The sequence below is a fragment of the Ptychodera flava genome, chromosome 2 (assembly GCF_041260155.1).
Source record: "Ptychodera flava strain L36383 chromosome 2, AS_Pfla_20210202, whole genome shotgun sequence".
In the NCBI taxonomy this organism is placed as follows: domain Eukaryota; kingdom Metazoa; phylum Hemichordata; class Enteropneusta; family Ptychoderidae; genus Ptychodera; species Ptychodera flava.
Genome location: NC_091929.1, coordinates 26,404,256 through 26,422,701, shown reverse-complemented (window position 1 = coordinate 26,422,701; position 18,446 = coordinate 26,404,256). Strand labels below are relative to the sequence as shown.

The 18,446-nt window shown below is 38.0% G+C and overlaps 1 protein-coding gene across 2 annotated transcripts; it reads left to right on the top strand.

Annotated features, from left to right (window-relative positions):
* Positions 1–441: 441 nt before the first annotated feature.
* Positions 442–16,830, top strand: LOC139117976 (membrane-spanning 4-domains subfamily A member 4D-like). Of its 2 annotated transcripts, none has more exons than XM_070681238.1 (7): positions 442–465; positions 3,094–3,339; positions 3,747–3,803; positions 5,478–5,630; positions 7,518–7,643; positions 8,574–8,691; positions 11,838–16,830. In XM_070681238.1, the coding sequence occupies exons 2-7, from the start codon at positions 3,163–3,165 to the stop codon at positions 12,005–12,007; spliced, it is 801 nt and encodes a 266-aa protein (XP_070537339.1). In that variant the 5' UTR covers positions 442–465; positions 3,094–3,162; the 3' UTR covers positions 12,008–16,830. The 2 variants fall into 2 exon arrangements, with proteins under 2 accessions (XP_070537339.1, XP_070537347.1); XM_070681246.1 differs by lacking the exon at positions 442–465 and adding an exon at positions 503–569.
* Positions 16,831–18,446: the final 1,616 nt, after the last annotated feature.

The following is an 18,446-nucleotide window of genomic DNA, read 5'->3' as shown; positions in this document are numbered from 1 at the left end:
TTAGGCTACTATTTTCTTATACTGCTGGCATGGCTTTAACCTTAAGCAACGATGTGTTCTGAAGTTGCAATGAAATGTGTATGAAAAGTTCGTGCAATACCATTCTGTCATTCAACGTAATTTGTTACGAAGAATGAAGTGTATTTTTCTGAAATACATATCATGAAATTTTAAGTAAGAAATTACAGTTCTTCTCTTTCGAGTGACCAAATCTTCAAATCTGGACCCAAAAAGTTAAAGGTCCATCGTGATTAGTATATTTTCATATCACGGAGAATTAAACAGAATGATTCTATTTTAAATAAAATGAAAATATCCAAACGACTGATCCCGGGGAAAAGATCCGTTAGAACAAGGAAGAAGATGCAGACTTTATTTCATTTATTGCGCTGTTTGTAACATATTCCCTCCACTGACGGTTCTTTGACCTGGCGTGACCTTATGAGCACGAAAGCGATGGGTGAGGTGAGTATCGTTTTTATTGTTTGGTGATTGACTTCGTACTACCTGGCTAATCGACACATCGCACTTCGGTGGGAAGGGTGCCTTTTTACCAACGTGTCTACAAGGTAAAGAAGAGACTTATTTGAATTGAGTGTTTACAACACCGACTTGACGGATGAAGCGCAATTACTGAAGCGTAGTTATGACGCAGTTATGGTCGCCATATTGTGCAGCGCGAGTTTCATTATGTTAGTAAGTCTGTCGCGATGCAAGTGTGTCGCCCTCATTGATTGTTTCAAACATTCTGATGATTATTGTGACGAATATAACTATGAATAATCTGCTGAATCACAGAACTATCAAAATTTGTGCCACTTTTCTGTTAGGCTAAATCGAAGTGACGAAGTATGTTCGAAACCGATAGATGCATATAATGCTCAAAGCTTGTTCAGGGTTTTTTCGTAAAACGTGTTTTTAAGTCACGAACTCCCCGAAAAGATTGCTGCTTACTGCTTCGGCGTAAGACGGAAGCGCTGATTTCTCACGTTTAAACTTGAAAACTGTGAGCTTACCCTGAAAAATCTCAGAATCTTGTAGGTCCTCCGATCCATAGAATGAACGCAAACACATGACCCTAGCCCTTGCAGTCATAAAGAAAAGAACGCAGACAATAGATATAGCACAAGCACAAACAGAGACATGCGAATGGGGGGAAACCTTTTGAACTGAGGGATGTTAATCAGCTTTACCTCACGATTTTAGTATGAACGTACCACAAAATTACACATATTTTGAACTTTAAACAGGCGAAAACTTTTATTCATTTTGAACAACATATAATCACAGCATCATTTGTAACAAGAGGAGTGTAAGTTTAATGTCAGCCAACATAATTGTTCGCAAAAAATCGGCTTCAGAAGAATGTTTTGAGGGCGGAATATTTTTCACGTATCAGCGAATTGTGAAAGGAAGGGACGACCAACGTTCAAAGAATACCACCAGACGGCACAGAGTAAATATAAGTCAATGACGGGGTATTGCCGATGTGACCGGGACAATAGAGATGTGTTATAGTGAAGAATTTGAGTTTTTCTTGTGAGAAGTTGGTAACGGGTATATGGTCGGCGGGAGTGCGATTTCGAACATCCAACCGTTACAAAATAGCAATCGTCCTCCCCTTTAAAGTTGTTCATGATTGTTTGAACCAATCAATTTAGGTCTTGTCACGCACGTACATAGATTGGTAGATACATAAATACATCACAGATATATACATAGATACATAGATACACAGATGCATTAAAAGATAGATAGATAGATCGATAGATACATAGATAGATAGATAGATAGATAGATAGATAGATAGAAACATACATAGATGGATACATAGATACATACATAATACATACATACACAGTGCATACATACATACATACATACATACATACATACATACATGCGCGATTTCAACAAAACACGTTGCAATAAGTTAAAAAATACCACAATTATACGGTGTCGCTCAAATTTGATCAGAATTGGAACATACCAGTATGGGTACCAAAGCTCAATAAATGTTGTTTCTATCTGTTCAGTGCAGGAAAATTCTACGTTGATGTTATGACAATGATTTCTGCACAGAACAACCAAAAAAACAACAAGGAATATTTAAACCAGAAAAACATGAATGACAAAAGTAAATAAGGTCTGAAAGTTTAGGTACTGGTGGTCAACTTTAGCAACATGCATAGCAGAAACAGCTAGCCTCTCTTAGTTTGAGCATAGTCAGTCTCCCTCCCCCCCCGCTCTACTGTCTATGGTTTGAGCAGGTCTGTTAATATGTAGCAGTTCATAAACAATGACAGGAAATGACTCAAGATCAGTTGACTAGCCTGTTTCACTGAGTCACTGGCATGCCACTACTGCACATTTGTAGGATTTCCCTTTTTCTTACCTCATTTGCACATTTTTGACACTGACGTGTTCATTTGAACAACGTCACATCTCAACCCCTGCATCTACCTGTACACCAAATACTGAGATGGTAGCTTTGGCGGTATGGGAGCCTTTGTGAGTGACGGACATACATCCGCATATACATACCCACATACATACATACAGACATGCAGACGCCACCGACTCATCATATACCAAATATGAGCTAATAAACCTCATTTACGAACGTTGACTCATGACGTCGAGGCAATCGAAGTTTTTTTCAACGGTCAATATTTTTATTATCGCGCTGGCGATCTTATGACTCATGACGTCGAGGCAATCGAAGTTTTTTTCAACGGTCAATATTTTTATTATCGCGCTGGCGATCTTATTAGCAAAAATATCGGGAACTCATGTTTAATTTACAAGGGCAATTTTGAAAAAAACGTTGTTTATTTCACAAACTTAAAAGCAAGTAAAAAGTTAACCTACTATTCACCCAAATTAAATTTGTGAATGCTCGCAGAAACAAAAATTGTCATTTAAAAATGTACAGGAGGTATGCTGTGTATGGCAAATTTTTTGTAAGTTGTCTAAGAGATGTATCTGTAAAAGCTGGTGCTTGCTAAAACTATTGCACTTTCTCTGGCACCTTTGGTTTTTGAGCTGAATAACATTTGTATGCTTAAAGTTGACTTTTCCGCTCGTTTTCAGGAAGCTTCAAGAGTGTTGACACAGACTGCAATACCATTGTGCTCTGTAAGGTTATAAGTCACCTTCGCGATGGAGCAACAGACAGCAAATGAAACCAGGAGTGACTTCTCCCACCGCACAGTTTGCCGCCTTGGCGCCACGCAGGTCGTCCTTGGCTTCCTCTGCGTGGTGTTTGGGATAGGCATTCTAATGCAAGAGGGTCTCGACATATCACTCATAGCAGCACCAATGTGGTGTGGGGCTATCGTGAGTATCTGCTTCTAGTTTAGAATGAAAATACTCCCCTCATAATATATTCCACGTGGCTTATCGATTAACCAAGTGAATATTTTGTTTACTTACCATGCAGGAAATCAAGCCTTGCCTAATGTCTCTATGTAAACTAAAGTATTAGATTAGTAATTACTTTGTTCCGTTCTCAGTCATGAACCCCATGTGTTATGTGTTATCCACTTCGAAGCTAGGACCGGCAAACACAACAGTCAGCCAACATCTCATGATGTATACTGTTTTTTCATTATTAAAACACAAGTTTGCCTAACGCAAAACCCCAAAAGACAAAGATAAAAACTTTTATAATTTATCACTTTAATCCGTATTCCGTCTGTCACACATTTTTAAAGACATTCTGAAAATTTTGCCACTTCTTGCAGTTCTTCGTTACTGGTCTCTTTGGGATCTTAGCAGCTAAAAGGAAGACCAGCAGCATGGTAAGCAACAAAAGTTGTCCTTATTTCCATATTTTATTGTTGTATTAGGCGATATTCCTTTATATTATCTTGTAAACATAGGTTCGAAAAAAGTAAAAAAGTAAATAAAAACACAAAACAAACAAAAACCCACAACAAGAATCGTTTTTTCTGAAGACCTACTCTCAAATGTTGAGAAGTGACTTGTTTAAGTTGATTTGTTAATGTAGAATGGGCCTCGAGGACAGATATTCAGACCCTCAAACTTTTACAATTGTTTTCCGGTTTACTACTTGTGGGGGTTCATTTTAAAGCTTTGGGCATAGGAAATAATTTCAGCTTCTTAGTTTTTCGAAAATTGGAACTTATTTTTCTCATTGAATTAATACAGGGATGGCGGCCATTTTGATCTTCAAATATAGGTAAATCTTTGATAATTTGTTTCTCTAGTACTAAACCTTGCACGTTGATCTCCGAGTATTATTCTTTATTTTTAAAGAGTTTTGTTGAAAGTTTCCTTAAGAAAGTCTGAGCAATACTTAAGTTTAAGCCATCACTTTAGAAGGGCATACTACCTTTAAGCTGTTTTGCGTTGGCACGAGTGTTCTTCATTCTTGGATGAAACCTGTTCGTTGATCTCATCCCTAAGACCACCGTCCCTCCACCGGACGGTGCTAAGACCAATGTACGCACTATCAGGTATCAAATACCCTGTTTATTAAAGGCCCGGTAGCTCTATCTTTTTCGCATTATTTTTGTGATTTTACTTCAAAACTAAAACAATTTCATTAGAATGTGCTCATTGAGGGGTGTTTATACACGTAGAATAAACTGTCCACTGGGACTACAAGCGCAATTTTGAGCAAGATAAATAATAAATGTTTTTCCAAACATAAAATGGCGCCCTCGTGCAAATAAAGCAAAAGACAGTACGCAGTGCATATGTGCATTGGCATCTTCACAGAAACAAATAGTCCAAAATAATGCATAGTGCTGAAAGTTTTCCACTGGCACACCATTTGCAATGTTTTCTTTGTAATATTATTAAATTTTAAAAATGGCGGGAAATCAAATTAACGGTTAAAATTTAAATTTGCTTGTCCAATTTTTCAGTGGTAAAAGACTATGTCCTTTAAATCTTCAAATTTAAAGAAAACCAGAGAAAAAAGAAAGCATTTTTCAGGTCGACAAATTTCGAGAGTTACAGCTACAGGGGCTTTAAGGTTTTGTTTTCTCGGGTAGATTTACTATATGGAAGTTAAAACACATCGAAACAAAGCGACCAATAGCAAATATCATATATACAATTTGAGGTGGTTCACACCTCAAAAGGGAAAGACTTACATTTTTGCTCAGTTTCCTGAATGAAACTTTTGACCACTCTCTTACCCAGTATGGAATAAGGTTAACTGTGCAAAGTTTGGTATCGGAGAAATATATTGAATAACATTTACAGGAGTGGAAATTCAAAATGGCCATCACCTCTAGAAAAAATAAAAATTTATATTTTCGAAAAATGAAGGCTGTGAAAATGTTTCTTATCAAAATGAGTCCCCATAAATGGTAGATCAGAAAAGCATTGTAAAAGTTTGAGAGTCCGGATATCTGTCCCCGAGGCACATTCTACCCTAACCGCCTTGAAAATGTAGAATGTAACAACTGAAAGACACATGTCCATTATATTTGCTTATCCAGATTATCAGTTCCTTGGTGATGTGCGTTTTAACCGCCACTCTATTTTACCCAATTCTGTTTGGCGTTATGGTGGCCACCATGGTGATGGAGGCTTATTACTCTTGCTCCTATAAATACCGATACGGTTATGGAACTTTCCTTTGTCATAATAGGGTGAGTATCTTCACCCTAGGTTAACCAACAAATAACCATGGGGGATTGCTTAAATGTTCGTCCACAGGGGTGGAGTATATATAGCTGTCTTGGTCTTATCACAGCTTTAGGGGTTATTACACGATGTTTGGGCGATACCGCGTCGTATTCGAGTGATGTGTCCGTATTTTGACGAGTTGCGCAGCAACGAGTCAAAATACGGACACATCACGAGAATACGACGCGGTATCGCCCTAACTTCGTGTAATAACCCCTTTATCATACATGCATGCTTTGGTTATGACTGTTTTCGTACAGACGCTCCGAAATTAGCGACGAAATCAACTTGAAATCGACCTTGCTTTCTCCAGGCTGTATAAAAACTGTATAAAAAGTTGGTTGCTAAGGAGTGATGACAACCGTATCACTTCTTGATATTATTCCGCTGTTGGGCCATTCCACTTCAAAGGAGGGTTTATAGAGCACTTTTAAAGCAAACAATTTAAATGTTACGATGTCGACACAGGTTTTCACAATTTGAAGAAGATTTATTTTTTGTTTAATATAACGGTGGATGTAAAAAATAGGCGGGAGTTTGTAAAATGGGTGTGTTTTCGTGTTTTGATACATAACCTCATCCCTGCGTGAAAGTTATAAGGCCGCCAAAATCGGGTCAAAATACTCGCACCACGCCAGCGTTCGATTTCAAACTCGAACAGCTGAGAGCATGGAGCAAGCAGCTCTGCGACATCCATGAGTGCACAGTGGATATAATACCCGTACCAGTCACTTTATCTCGAAGAATTATACATGTCCCCAGACCGTCAAATATGCCGAATTTACCTTCTTAGTAAGCGGATTAGGGAAAACATGAAGTGAGTACACTGTAGGCTGTAGTGTCCTAACTCGTTCGTGATTTTGTTGCTGTACGAATAAAACATTTCAAAGGTATTTCCGTCGTCTGCTCGTAAATCGGAAATATTATGTGCACCTTGAACCTAGTCTGTGGCGAGTATTTTCAGTGCGGTTGGATTTTTGTGGCTCATTTACGGCTGTAAACGATTTATGTAATTCACCGCCCAGATACTTAAGCTCATCAACAGGAAACTTGTCGTAAAGCTGTTCTATCATGACGCACTGTCAAACGATATCTTACATGTAATCTTCAGCGGCGTAGACGACACGAAAACACCGCACCGCCAGGGGACCGGCCTTGCACGATGACAGCTGTCGGCAAATGATACAAATTTTCAATACGTTTGTTTGTATGTTTTTAGTACAACTGTACTTGTGCCTGAGTGCAATGCCCATGAAGTGACTGCAAACAACAGAATTTTGACCATAATCATAATGACGTTTCGGATTGTCATTTGTCTTATTCGCTCAGCTGTTTTATATGTACATATAACAATGAAGGTAATGCATACCAGAGAAGGTCACGCGTACGCGTAGCTGTAAGTAGTTCGGTTACAGTGAAAATATAATTCGTATTTCACTAGTTAAAATATGGGTACATATCAGTACCGTCTGAACAATAGAAGAATGGCAATACAGGCATAGCATGTATGATAATTGTTGGTATTGTCTATCTTAATATTTGTTTTATTTTAATAGTTTTTGACTATGAATTGCATTGCCAACACCCCTTTGGTGTCACGCTATAATCTTAGCAATAATCTTAGCACTAGTTTTGAAAAGAATTCCTTTTCTCCTTCTTTGTGTCATATATTTGCCCTTCGACAGTCTTATCCGAAGTTTTATCACCATGGTGCCTCTAGTTGTTGTAATTTGTGATTAATGCCCATAAATGGCGCCTCACTTTCCTTTATCATTTCTAGCAATAACAATGAAACCAAGGCTTTAATTTATTTACCGCGTGGTTAATCCCATCTTCCTTCTGAATATTAGTTCTTCAGACAGTCCATAGAGGGCGTGATCTTATTCTTGGGGTTTATAAACTTCATTGTTGCGATTGTCAATTCTGTATATTGCTGTCGCGCCATCTGCTGTAAGTCAAGGAACGCTACACCAACCGTAAGTTATCTGTTTATTTGTGAATCAAATTTGAGCCAGTCATCGTTATAGTTTAATCGTCAACGTTAGATTTCAGCTGTTGACTTTGTTTTGCTTTTAACATTTCAAAGTGAAACAAATAAAGAATAAGAATTTCTTCACCAATGATTAATAAGCGATGTCAGGAAGTGGATTGCTTGATCATATTATATCTGACCTATAATGATGTGTGTGTCTTTTTGTTCCTTGCACGAGATGTTTAAGTGAGAAGGAATTTGGCACAAGGTTGTTTAGACAATTAAATAAACACATAAACAATCAACAATAAACGAACCGACAATATATAGAGGTTGGTTTATTCTGTGTTTAACGCCTTTGTCCAATAGTACAATAATAACTAAATTTTACAGATCATGATTAAAGGGAAAAGTCAAAATCACTTAACATCGTTGCGTAATCTCAATGCATGAAACGTGTACATAGCTAAACCTTGAAACACTCTTACTTCCTGATGAATGAGTAAATGATAAACTTATTTAAAGATCAATTATCATAATGATAGTTCTGAATATATTTTTTTCTCAAACGGTCATAGAAAGAGCACATCAAATAAAAAAAATGATACTCATCTTCTACCTCATTCAATTCACAAAGTGTACTCAATCGCTGGTCTCTATCATTCCCATTATTGTTTTCCTCTTTCAATGTTTAAATTATGAGCGGAGCAACGTAAGCGTGCAAGCATTTGTTTGTGGACCGGTATTTTTTACCAAGGAGAGATATTTTCAGGTTGAAGCATGGATTTAAAGTTGCGATACAAAACTAGCTTAAACGAACAGGCGAATGAGACAAGCAAAACCAACTTTTTGACTAGGAATAGTTGGCAGTAGAAACGCAGAGAATCGTATTTGCCCGTCCTAACAGTGTTACTCATCATGCCGTTTTGTACAGGTATACTACACAGCTCAGTCCGGCGGGGTGCCACAACAGGCTCCAATTGCAACAACGCAATATGGCCAACAAATAATAATATTGCCTCCTAGTGGCCCGAGTTCACCGCCACCATATGGTAAGTAGTGCACAATGTGCAGAGTACAGTATTTCACTAAATCTACTACCGACTGAGAAACTTTCTGAGTTATCACAATCTGGTTATCATGTTGTTCAGACCGTAGAGAAACAAGTGAACTTTTCTGATGGTATAAAAGTTACACGTTAATTACACTTTCAACTATTATACAATAAGTATTATTATTGCGCCTCACTTATGGTTCTTATCCCGTGATCGGCTAAAAGTCAGCCACGTAATATTCCAAAAAATTGATATAACATGGTTCGATTTGCTATTGCCCTCGACTCTCGCCCACAACGTGCCAGCCGTTGGAATGCAAGTTCGAAGCCCACACATGCATTGTGGTATACAGGCGCCAGGAACTCTTGCGGGAGATATATAAAATGCGCCATTCGAAAATTCGGAAGTCATTTTAACCTGTCGTTCGTTGCGCATACTGGATTTTATGATGATATCAAATGCTCGGTGGAATAAAATTAATATATATACATATATCCTACGAGTGTTTTTCGCGGAGCCGTAGAACTTCGAGCCGAAGGCGAGAATTTGTGCGGCTCCGCGAAAACAGGAGTATACAATGAAATCAAACAGTCTTCTTATTTTTCTTTTGACGTGGATGGATCAAAAGTATTGTAATAAATTGCTAGAATTTCGTTGAGATTTTTGTTTTAGTTACGCGGATTACTTTAATTTCATGAGTAAGGCGGCCCGTCATATCACATCAAATTGAAATTTTGATACATCGGATCACCAATCAGACATACGGATTCGCTCATGTGAATGTGCCAATCATTGTCTCGCGCTGTACCTATGCCAAGGCAAGTCGGCCATCGGCGGACATAGCTTTCACCGCGCTAGCGACGGATAGCCATAGTTTTCAGAGTCTTATTATGGAAGTAAATGCAACGACACGATCGACACAATAATTCTCATTCTTATAGATGCCGTGGTTTTTGAACATATCACACAGGTTTACGACCTTGTTTGTGGTCACAACGCTGCCGTCACCGGTCTCCGCCGGTGTAAACTCGTCAATCCCGATCTCGGCGGTCGTCAATGTTTTCGACTTTGATGTTTGAGCGTTGTCTGAGTCAACTTTCGAAATACATCGGATTCCACAGCGCTGCACTGCAGAGCAGCTCGACACGACCGCTTCGCTACAGCCTTACGCTGCAAGTTTGATTCCGAGCGAGAATTTACAGAACTTTTGTGTGATGAAGGAAATTTATCGTTGGTAGTCAAATGACTTTATGCTTCTACCTCCTATGTCACTATTCCGAAGATTTTCTATTCAGTTGAACTTACGTTGAGGTGTAGATTTCGGGTTTATCGCCAACCGGGATCGCTGCAGGTACGACGTCCACATTGAGCATTACGACTCGCCTGGAGCGGCGATGTTACTGTTTCTGATCCATTAAATTAACACGATCGACGGTATCCCCATTCGATTCTCGGAAAGAGCTATAGTTTTAGCAACTCGAAATTTCGTTGGACATGCCTTTTATGTTTCCATGTCTGGATTTATCGAGTCACCTTTTTGTAATGGGAGCTAGCATCGATGACGACAAATCGGTCTGTATGGCGACGTGCACGATGTATGAACGGTACCATGCAGGAAAAAAGCTCCGGTTGATGACGTACAACGGGGTAATATGGATTTCTTATCCGTGCTGGTGTACGTCACACAGGTGAAGATACGGACTAGTATATATATATATATATATATATATATATATATATATATATATATATATATATATATATATATATATATATATATATATATATATATATATATATATATATTGTTATAGTATTATGACAGAACCCCATGGCCTATGAGTGCAAGCGCGCCGTACTAGCGATATTTGCACGAGTGCTGCGGTGTATTCGGCGGCAGTCCTTTCACGAGCGAAGCGAGTGAAAGGACAGCCGAATTCACCGCAGCACTCGTGCAAATACCGCTAGTACGGCGCGCTTGCACTCACAGGCCAATGGGTTCTGTTATTATTACATATGTTCTATCTTTTATTTGCATCATTTGTCGAGAGAATCGACGATAGTCGTGCGTACTACTTGTCTGTCAAAGCTTCAGGGCGACCTTGCGGAGTTATATAACATTGACATACTGTAATGAGGCATCGAATCAGATTTCACTTTTCATTGGTCAACGCCGCCACACCCTCCATTTTGATTGGCTAAACTATTGTTTACTTGTTTATCAAGGATGACGTAAGAGGAACGTCGGGGGGCTTGAACTCTGCTTGCGATAGCTCACACATACGTAGCAACATGCCATAGATAGCCAAACGAAGAGAATTTTGAACGTGGAACGCTTTTGACATTTTGAGCTTGAAATTCTTCTAAATAAATAACAGTTCGAAGATTTTTATGGGAAATTTAAGAGTAAGATACGGCAAACGTAACTTGTCGAACGATCAAATTTCAGTGTTCACCGCACCGGGCCGCGGCACACAAGCGCTTACTCTGTCTCTGTTATCAATAGCGTGTAGGACACACAAGAACAGAATAAACTGCACGCAAAAGTGACTTTATATGGTAAACAGGGAATGTCCGGTGAGAAAACGACTGGCAAAAACGTCTCTGAAAATGTTAACTGTTTAACTGGCTCCGCTGCGCCCGCAGTTACGTGTGTTTCGATGTATAATGGCCGCCGTGATATGGCGGCCGGCTATGGAGCTAGAAACGGACGTCGCCCGTTGTCAATGTTTTTGCTTCGCTGACAAACAAACTGCTCTTCCGGATAATAAAAATCATCATCACACTATAATAAGTACATGCAATTTTCTTTGTCGTAGTTTTTAATCGGTAATGTCATGCATTTTACTATAGCAAGCATCGAACCAAAGTGAAACGAAATCTTGTAGACGACATTTTTTGTGTTTACAAACATAAATAGTTCCGGGTCAAGATTGGTAAATACTCATTAACATAAAGGTATGGCATAATGTTTTCGGTATTGCACTGCAGTGCAAATACCCGTAGTACTCGCGCGCTTCGATGCAAGTAAACTGTGGTACATATGTAATAAATGATAGTATATGATTCATTTTGAAGCAAATATTTTTTCATCAGTCGTATTAGATACAAAGAAAAACTTATCTTTAATTATTTCCAATAAGGTCCTTACAACACTCAGCCGATGTTCGTGCAGCTTAGCGCCGTGCCTACGGCAGGGACAAGCGCCACTTATGGCAAGGAACCTGGAACCTGTTACGGCCAAGATCAAGTGAAGGGCGGGCAGTCCGACACAAATGATACGTCGCCACCGGCATACACTCAACGACTTTAAGTGCCAAGAAACTTGTTACGCAGAATCTGCATTTATATATTTTATAGGAAAATAAATTAGCGCAAGTGTGTGGCACTCATCACATATCGCAAAGCTGGAATGTTTTCGGTGAGACAATACAAGAGGACAATCTGTGTTCCTTAATCTTGATGAAAATGATTATCATATTTAGAATAAAGGCAAGAATAAATTGAATAAGGCCAGAGAAAAAAAAATCTTGTTCATCGGATTTTTTGGACCAAGTCCCAGGAGCGGCGAGCGAAAATTTTTTTTTTTTTTTTTTTTAGGCCGAAGGTAAACGCGGTTCTCTGGCATTTTTGCACACATGCAGACAAGGCAAGATAATTGTTTCCCTTTTTACCAGAAATATCTCAGACAAGAAACACTGATACTGGTAACTGAATTCAATACTATATTTCCCAACAATAACAGAGGCCATTACATTCACAGTTAGTGTTTGCACAACATATTCTGAGCATTTCAAAATTCTCTCAGAATAAAACTGAAATGTACAGCAAATCACTGAAATTCAACAATTCAGTATTGTCCTTTAATATTGTCCTGGTGGGACCTAACATCTGAGTTCTTTCATTTTACTTTGGCCCCATGTTTTGGCCTCTTTACCACTGTCTCTACACATTTTACACAATGGTCAAACAACACTGTACTGTGATCGGAATGAAGTTATATAGTCATCATTCAGATCGTACTTTAACATCGACGCAACCATGTGTTTTGTCATTGCCGTAAATTTTCATACTTTCGATGCAATTTTCATTCAATCGGATGCACCGTCCATCTATATCTGCTGTCACGATCTTGTTGAACAAATCGCCGAACGTCATATCAGGACAAACACTGAATAGCGTCTCTGGAACTAACTGTTGGCCATCACGTCGAATGTTAGCGATCAAATTAATACTCATGATGTGACATGTACTAACCTTTACAAAACGAGCAAATTTCTAGCCAAATCGACCCACTTTGCGTCGTGATTCGCCAAATTCAGACGTCACAACAACGTGTTGGCGGTCAACTAAGGGGCCGTCGATAATAAAAGCTGACGCACGACGAACGTAATTCCTTCGTTTAGGGGGGAGGGGGTAAAAGCTCATTTCGTTTTGTGTGCGTCAAAATCGCATAAGGATTTTCTATTGTTTTCGAAGTGCAACTTTGCAGCGAGAACACAAAACTACCTTCGCGTTCATCGAGAACAGAATGACCACAAAATACGGAGACAGAAAAGACATGAATGTGAAATAAAAACTTGTATCCTTTTTCAACTTGAAACATGTATGTGAAATATTACCTACGTGCGAAATACATTAAAATGTTAGAAAGTGAAACGCGTAAAGTGGAGGTTTATTATTAATTAATGTGCCCTTCCGGTATTTTTTCATGGACGTGCGGATCGGAGAGGTGCGTGTGGGTTTGTCAGAAACAGCATCATAATGCGAAAGTAATTTCGCATAAGAACTTTCGTTTTGAGGGGGGAGGGAGGGGGTTTCAAGTGAAACGAAGGAATTACGTTTCTTGTGCGTCAGCTTTTATTATCGACGGCCCCTAAGTCCGAACACGTATGAAGTCTCATTCAAAATCCCGTGCCCGCGAAAACCCGACACAGTGTAGGGCGCCACCAGCGGCAGTACTAATGCGGAAGTAAGAATTTGCCGGGATCAAAAAAAAAAAAAAAAAAAAAAAAAAAAATTTTCCAAATATGCCAAAGTAGAAGCGGCGATTCCGATGAACAATTTATTTTTTCTTCCTGGCCTAAAGGCTATTTGTTTTAACAGTTTTAAAATTGTATTTTGGGAAAAATTGCAAGTCCCAAACTTTAGCTGAGAAGTATCTTATTTTTAGAAATGTATATTCTACGATCTTTTTAAATTTGTGCCGTACTCCTTGAAACAGACTCTTTTGATTTTTTTATTCGCTTTTTGCAACCAAGGATATGATTTTTTAATCGTTATACCGAACATATTTTTGGAAATGGGTGTTCGCATTTATCATATAAAAGTGTGCTTTTGTACCGTGTAATATATAAACCTTATTGTAGCGCCTTGAAAAAGTACTTGGTATGAGTATTATTGGTGAAGGGTAACGATAGATGCCATGTGTAGATATTTATTAAGTCATTAGGGTATAAGTAATATACACTTTACATAATAGCATATATTACATAAAGAAGTGTTACGTAGTGTAGACTCTCACAGACTCACAATGATTTATCAATGACCGCAAGAATGGATTGTATATTAGGGTAGAACGCCCTTGGGGAGAGATATTCCAACTCCCAAACTTTTACATTTTTCTTCTGATCTACCTCGCGGGGCCGCATTTAAAAACTCTTATATAAGGGTATAAATCTTGAAAACGAGAAATATAAAAAGCAATTGTAGTGAAAGAAATCCAGCATTTTCTCTTACACCATAAATATAGGCCAGGTTGGGAGTAATTTGCTTACTATGGATGAATGAATGATTAAAACAAATAAACAAAATAAACAAACAAATAAACAAAATAAATAAACAAACAAACAAACAAATAAATGAATGAATAAATAAATAAATAAATAAATAAATAGACAACAAGTATTTGAAACGAGGAACAATAACAGCATAGAAACAATCAGCATGGATTTTCACACATATTATAAATATTGATATAGTCTCGAATAATCATCACCATTTGCTTTCATAGTAACGCACGAAAACGTCTCAACACGCTATCATAAATGTGTCATAATTATACCTGAATGAACATTAAAAGAGTTGGATTTTTGAGCGTCTCGATCTAGTACAATACCGTCATTTCGTCACTGTCATTTTGCTACCGTCAAAATAAGCAGATTTTTGAACATCTTGATCAAGCACGAATCGAATGTTTCGATGCCATTTGGCTACCATAACATGAACATTACGATAGTCGGGTTTTACGATTCGCTCATTTCACGTGGAGAAAAAATCGTTCCTTTCCACGGGTATCGCGAATGCGCTCGACGGAACTGAAGACAACATGATTTCCGAGGAGATTCCGGTACTTGATGACGACTTATCAAATGAAGCCGTAGGACTCGTGTTTGATGACGAGGGGGAAGATGACGATGTAGACTTCGACGGGTTTGACTTCGATGAAGAGGGCTTGTTGTATCGACAAACGCGACATCCGAAGTTTATTCTGCGCATGAACTGAAAATTCTCTGAATTTCTTTCGTTAATGTTTTACCAATTTTGTACATAGTTTTTCTCATGTAATACAGGTATTTATTCTTGCATTTGTGTGTCGTTTTCCTGAACTAGTCCCGCAATGGGTAGGCGATAGTGTAACAGATTTTCAAGATTATGTATGCTTTCGAAGTCTTGCGAGGGAAAAATACCCAACTTCGTAAATGGCCCTATACACTTACAGTTAGAACAAAAACGTGCATGTTCGTACCATATTCCGAACAGTTGATCATAGATGACGGAATTCCACATCAAGAAACATTTCGTTCATCGAAACAAGTAATAAAAAAATATTCAAAGATTTATTGCCAAAAATTCAATTCATCAAATTGTAAGCAGAGTGGCGTAGCAATCTCTCGTCTCGGCCAGCCGATCCTTCAACACTTTATCAGTTCGAGCCTGCCTGTTCGTAAGATCACATTTCCTTTCGAGATACGGTTAGACTTTTTGAAACTACCGTAGGAGCAAAATAATAAAACTCACAACGTGTAATTGATCGTTTATTTTAAGGAGTACGGTAATTGAAAATCGTAAATAGAAAACATCGGACGGAGACCATCACATTGTATGTATCTGCTGAACAGAATTTTACCCTGACCTCAGACACCTTTGACCCATTGCGTGAATTGACCAATCACAGCCAGCGGAACTTTAGGGACTTTCCCTTTACTCATTGTCTGACCTTTGCGGCCATGCTATGGGGAGCTGGCTGCTGCTAGGGAGCATACTTGTTGCAACGAAGTATCGTGGTGATTATCTGTACTCGAAATACGAAGATTTATTGCTATCGTATTGTTTAGCAAAAGAAAGTATGGCAAATACGCTGAATTTCAAAACTTGTCGATATCCATTAATTTATACTGTACAGATTCGACCACTAGTATAGTCGCAGCATGGCCATGAGTCGATATCACAAAGTGTATTAAAGTTCTCTGCAGCGCTCGCGTGAATAAAAAAAAAATTGGCACAAAATTTGCATAACATTACATTAATTAGCATAAATTAACTACGACGTTTGTACGACCGTTTGTACGACCCCCACATCTTTTTCGTCACCTTTGGTTCCAAAAAGGGGGTTTTAGAATCGGAGGAATACGGTAAGCAAAGCTGTGAATACTAGAACTGTTCTTCCTTTAAATTTATGCATTGCATGATGTGAAATGTTGCCCCGACTTAATGCCAACACTTTAAAACGAATTTGGACTTGTGTACTCTCTTCCAGTCCAAACAAATACAACACTATTAACTGTTTATAAGTTATACTTCCGCTCTTTTAGTTGTATTGGTCGTGTATGTTGTTGTTTACCCTCTTCTTTTAGTTGTTTTGTTTTAAATTGTAAATGCCCCTGTATTGCGTTTGACATGTTTGTTGCCAAGTTAACGAAAATACAATAATATCAGCATGTTCATTTGTTACATCGATTTGTTAATTCTCTCAAAGGCTTTCATTGTTTCAACTTTATGTATTCATTTGATGTGTAACATTTACTTTATATGGAATTCATGTTTCGATATGTACATTTACATTTCACGGTGATTGAAAATAGGCTTCTGGTCCATTGGTGAACCGAAATAAATATACAAACAATAAATACATAATGTCAAGAAACATTAAATTCATTAAATACCATTAATATACCCACTATAGGTTATCATATAGAACTAATCGGTGTGACTTCAAAAGTGTCCCTATTTGTTAAAAAGTGTCACTTTAGAGTCCGGGTATTACGACGTTACACAAAATACAACCATCCAGTAGCGACTTAAAGAATCAATTCAGATGACCTTGAAAATGTCCTTATATTGTGTCCATAGTTACCCACACTCGCTGACAATCTTTACTGGTGACATTAATTCATAGATGTAGGTACTCGTGTAATTGAAAATACCTACATATTACAATATAGGCTTAGAATGAATAGCCTACTATTATACTCAATTCCACTAAATACAAGGTCAATATTGTTGTAGACACTGATATATGCAAAGGTAGGCGAACGGTCACTCAAAAAGTTGGTAAATATGTTTGGTCGTATAGTTGTTCATGGCCAAAATAATGTTACATCTAGACTTTATCGTTGAGCTGGCATTACATATAGGCATAATCAGTGATGGTAAAGCAGATCAAAGGTCATCCCGAAGTCTTGGAACAAATTTTGTCCAACACTATTCCATGTCAAGCAAAGGAATCTTATAATCCTATTAGATAGCCTGAAATCCGACATGCACCTAAGTAATATGGTGAAAGTAGGCAAAAGTTCGTCTGAATATTGTGAGATAAAATTTCATCATCCCAAAAGGGCCTATGTCTACCAGACTACAACCTGCAGCTCTATTGGTTAGCTTAGAATGACATATTTGCATACTTAATGAGATGAAAGTTGACGAAGGTGATCTTGAAATTTCAGAACAAATGATTGTGTCACACTCATCAATGTCCAACAAAAACCGATCGTCAAGCCCACTTTGTTAACTTTGAAATTCAATAATAAGGTCAATCAAAAGTAGGTCAACAGTCATTCCCAAATCGCAGTGGATATGTGACGGATAGTAGTGAATACAACAAAATAATATTTAAAAGTGTTCCTTTGTCAAGATCTTAGAATAGACATGTCAAGTGAAGGACACTTTTAGAGTCTTAAAACACGCCTTAGGATACTGCTTCCTTATACTGCTGGGATGGCTTTAACCTTAAGCAATGATGTGTGCCAAGTGAAATGAGTTTGAAAAGTTTGTACAATACCATTCAACATATTTTGTTCAGAAGAATGAAGTGAATTTGTCTGATATCCATATCATGAAGAATTAATTGAGAAGTTATAGCTCTTCTCTTACGAGTGACCAAATCTCAAAAACTGGACCCAACCATTTGAAGGTCCATCGTGATTATTACATTTTCTTATCACGGAGAATTAAATACAATGATTATATTTTAAACCAGATATGAACTGAATATGCTCATGTGTTTTACGCTTCACAGAATGTTGGATATCCAGTAAACAGAGTAGAAAATTTTAGCATTATAAACTCAATAGAAAAAGTCGACCTGCTAATGTGACCCCTGAAATGGAAGGACTTTGAGTTTGATAAAATTACAAACTTAGTTATCAAGCATTGAAATTGACTGCTGAAGATTCGACATGTATTGACATTTATCACATACTACTAGATGCATGAAATGATACAGTATGACATGAACTACTGCATACTTTTTG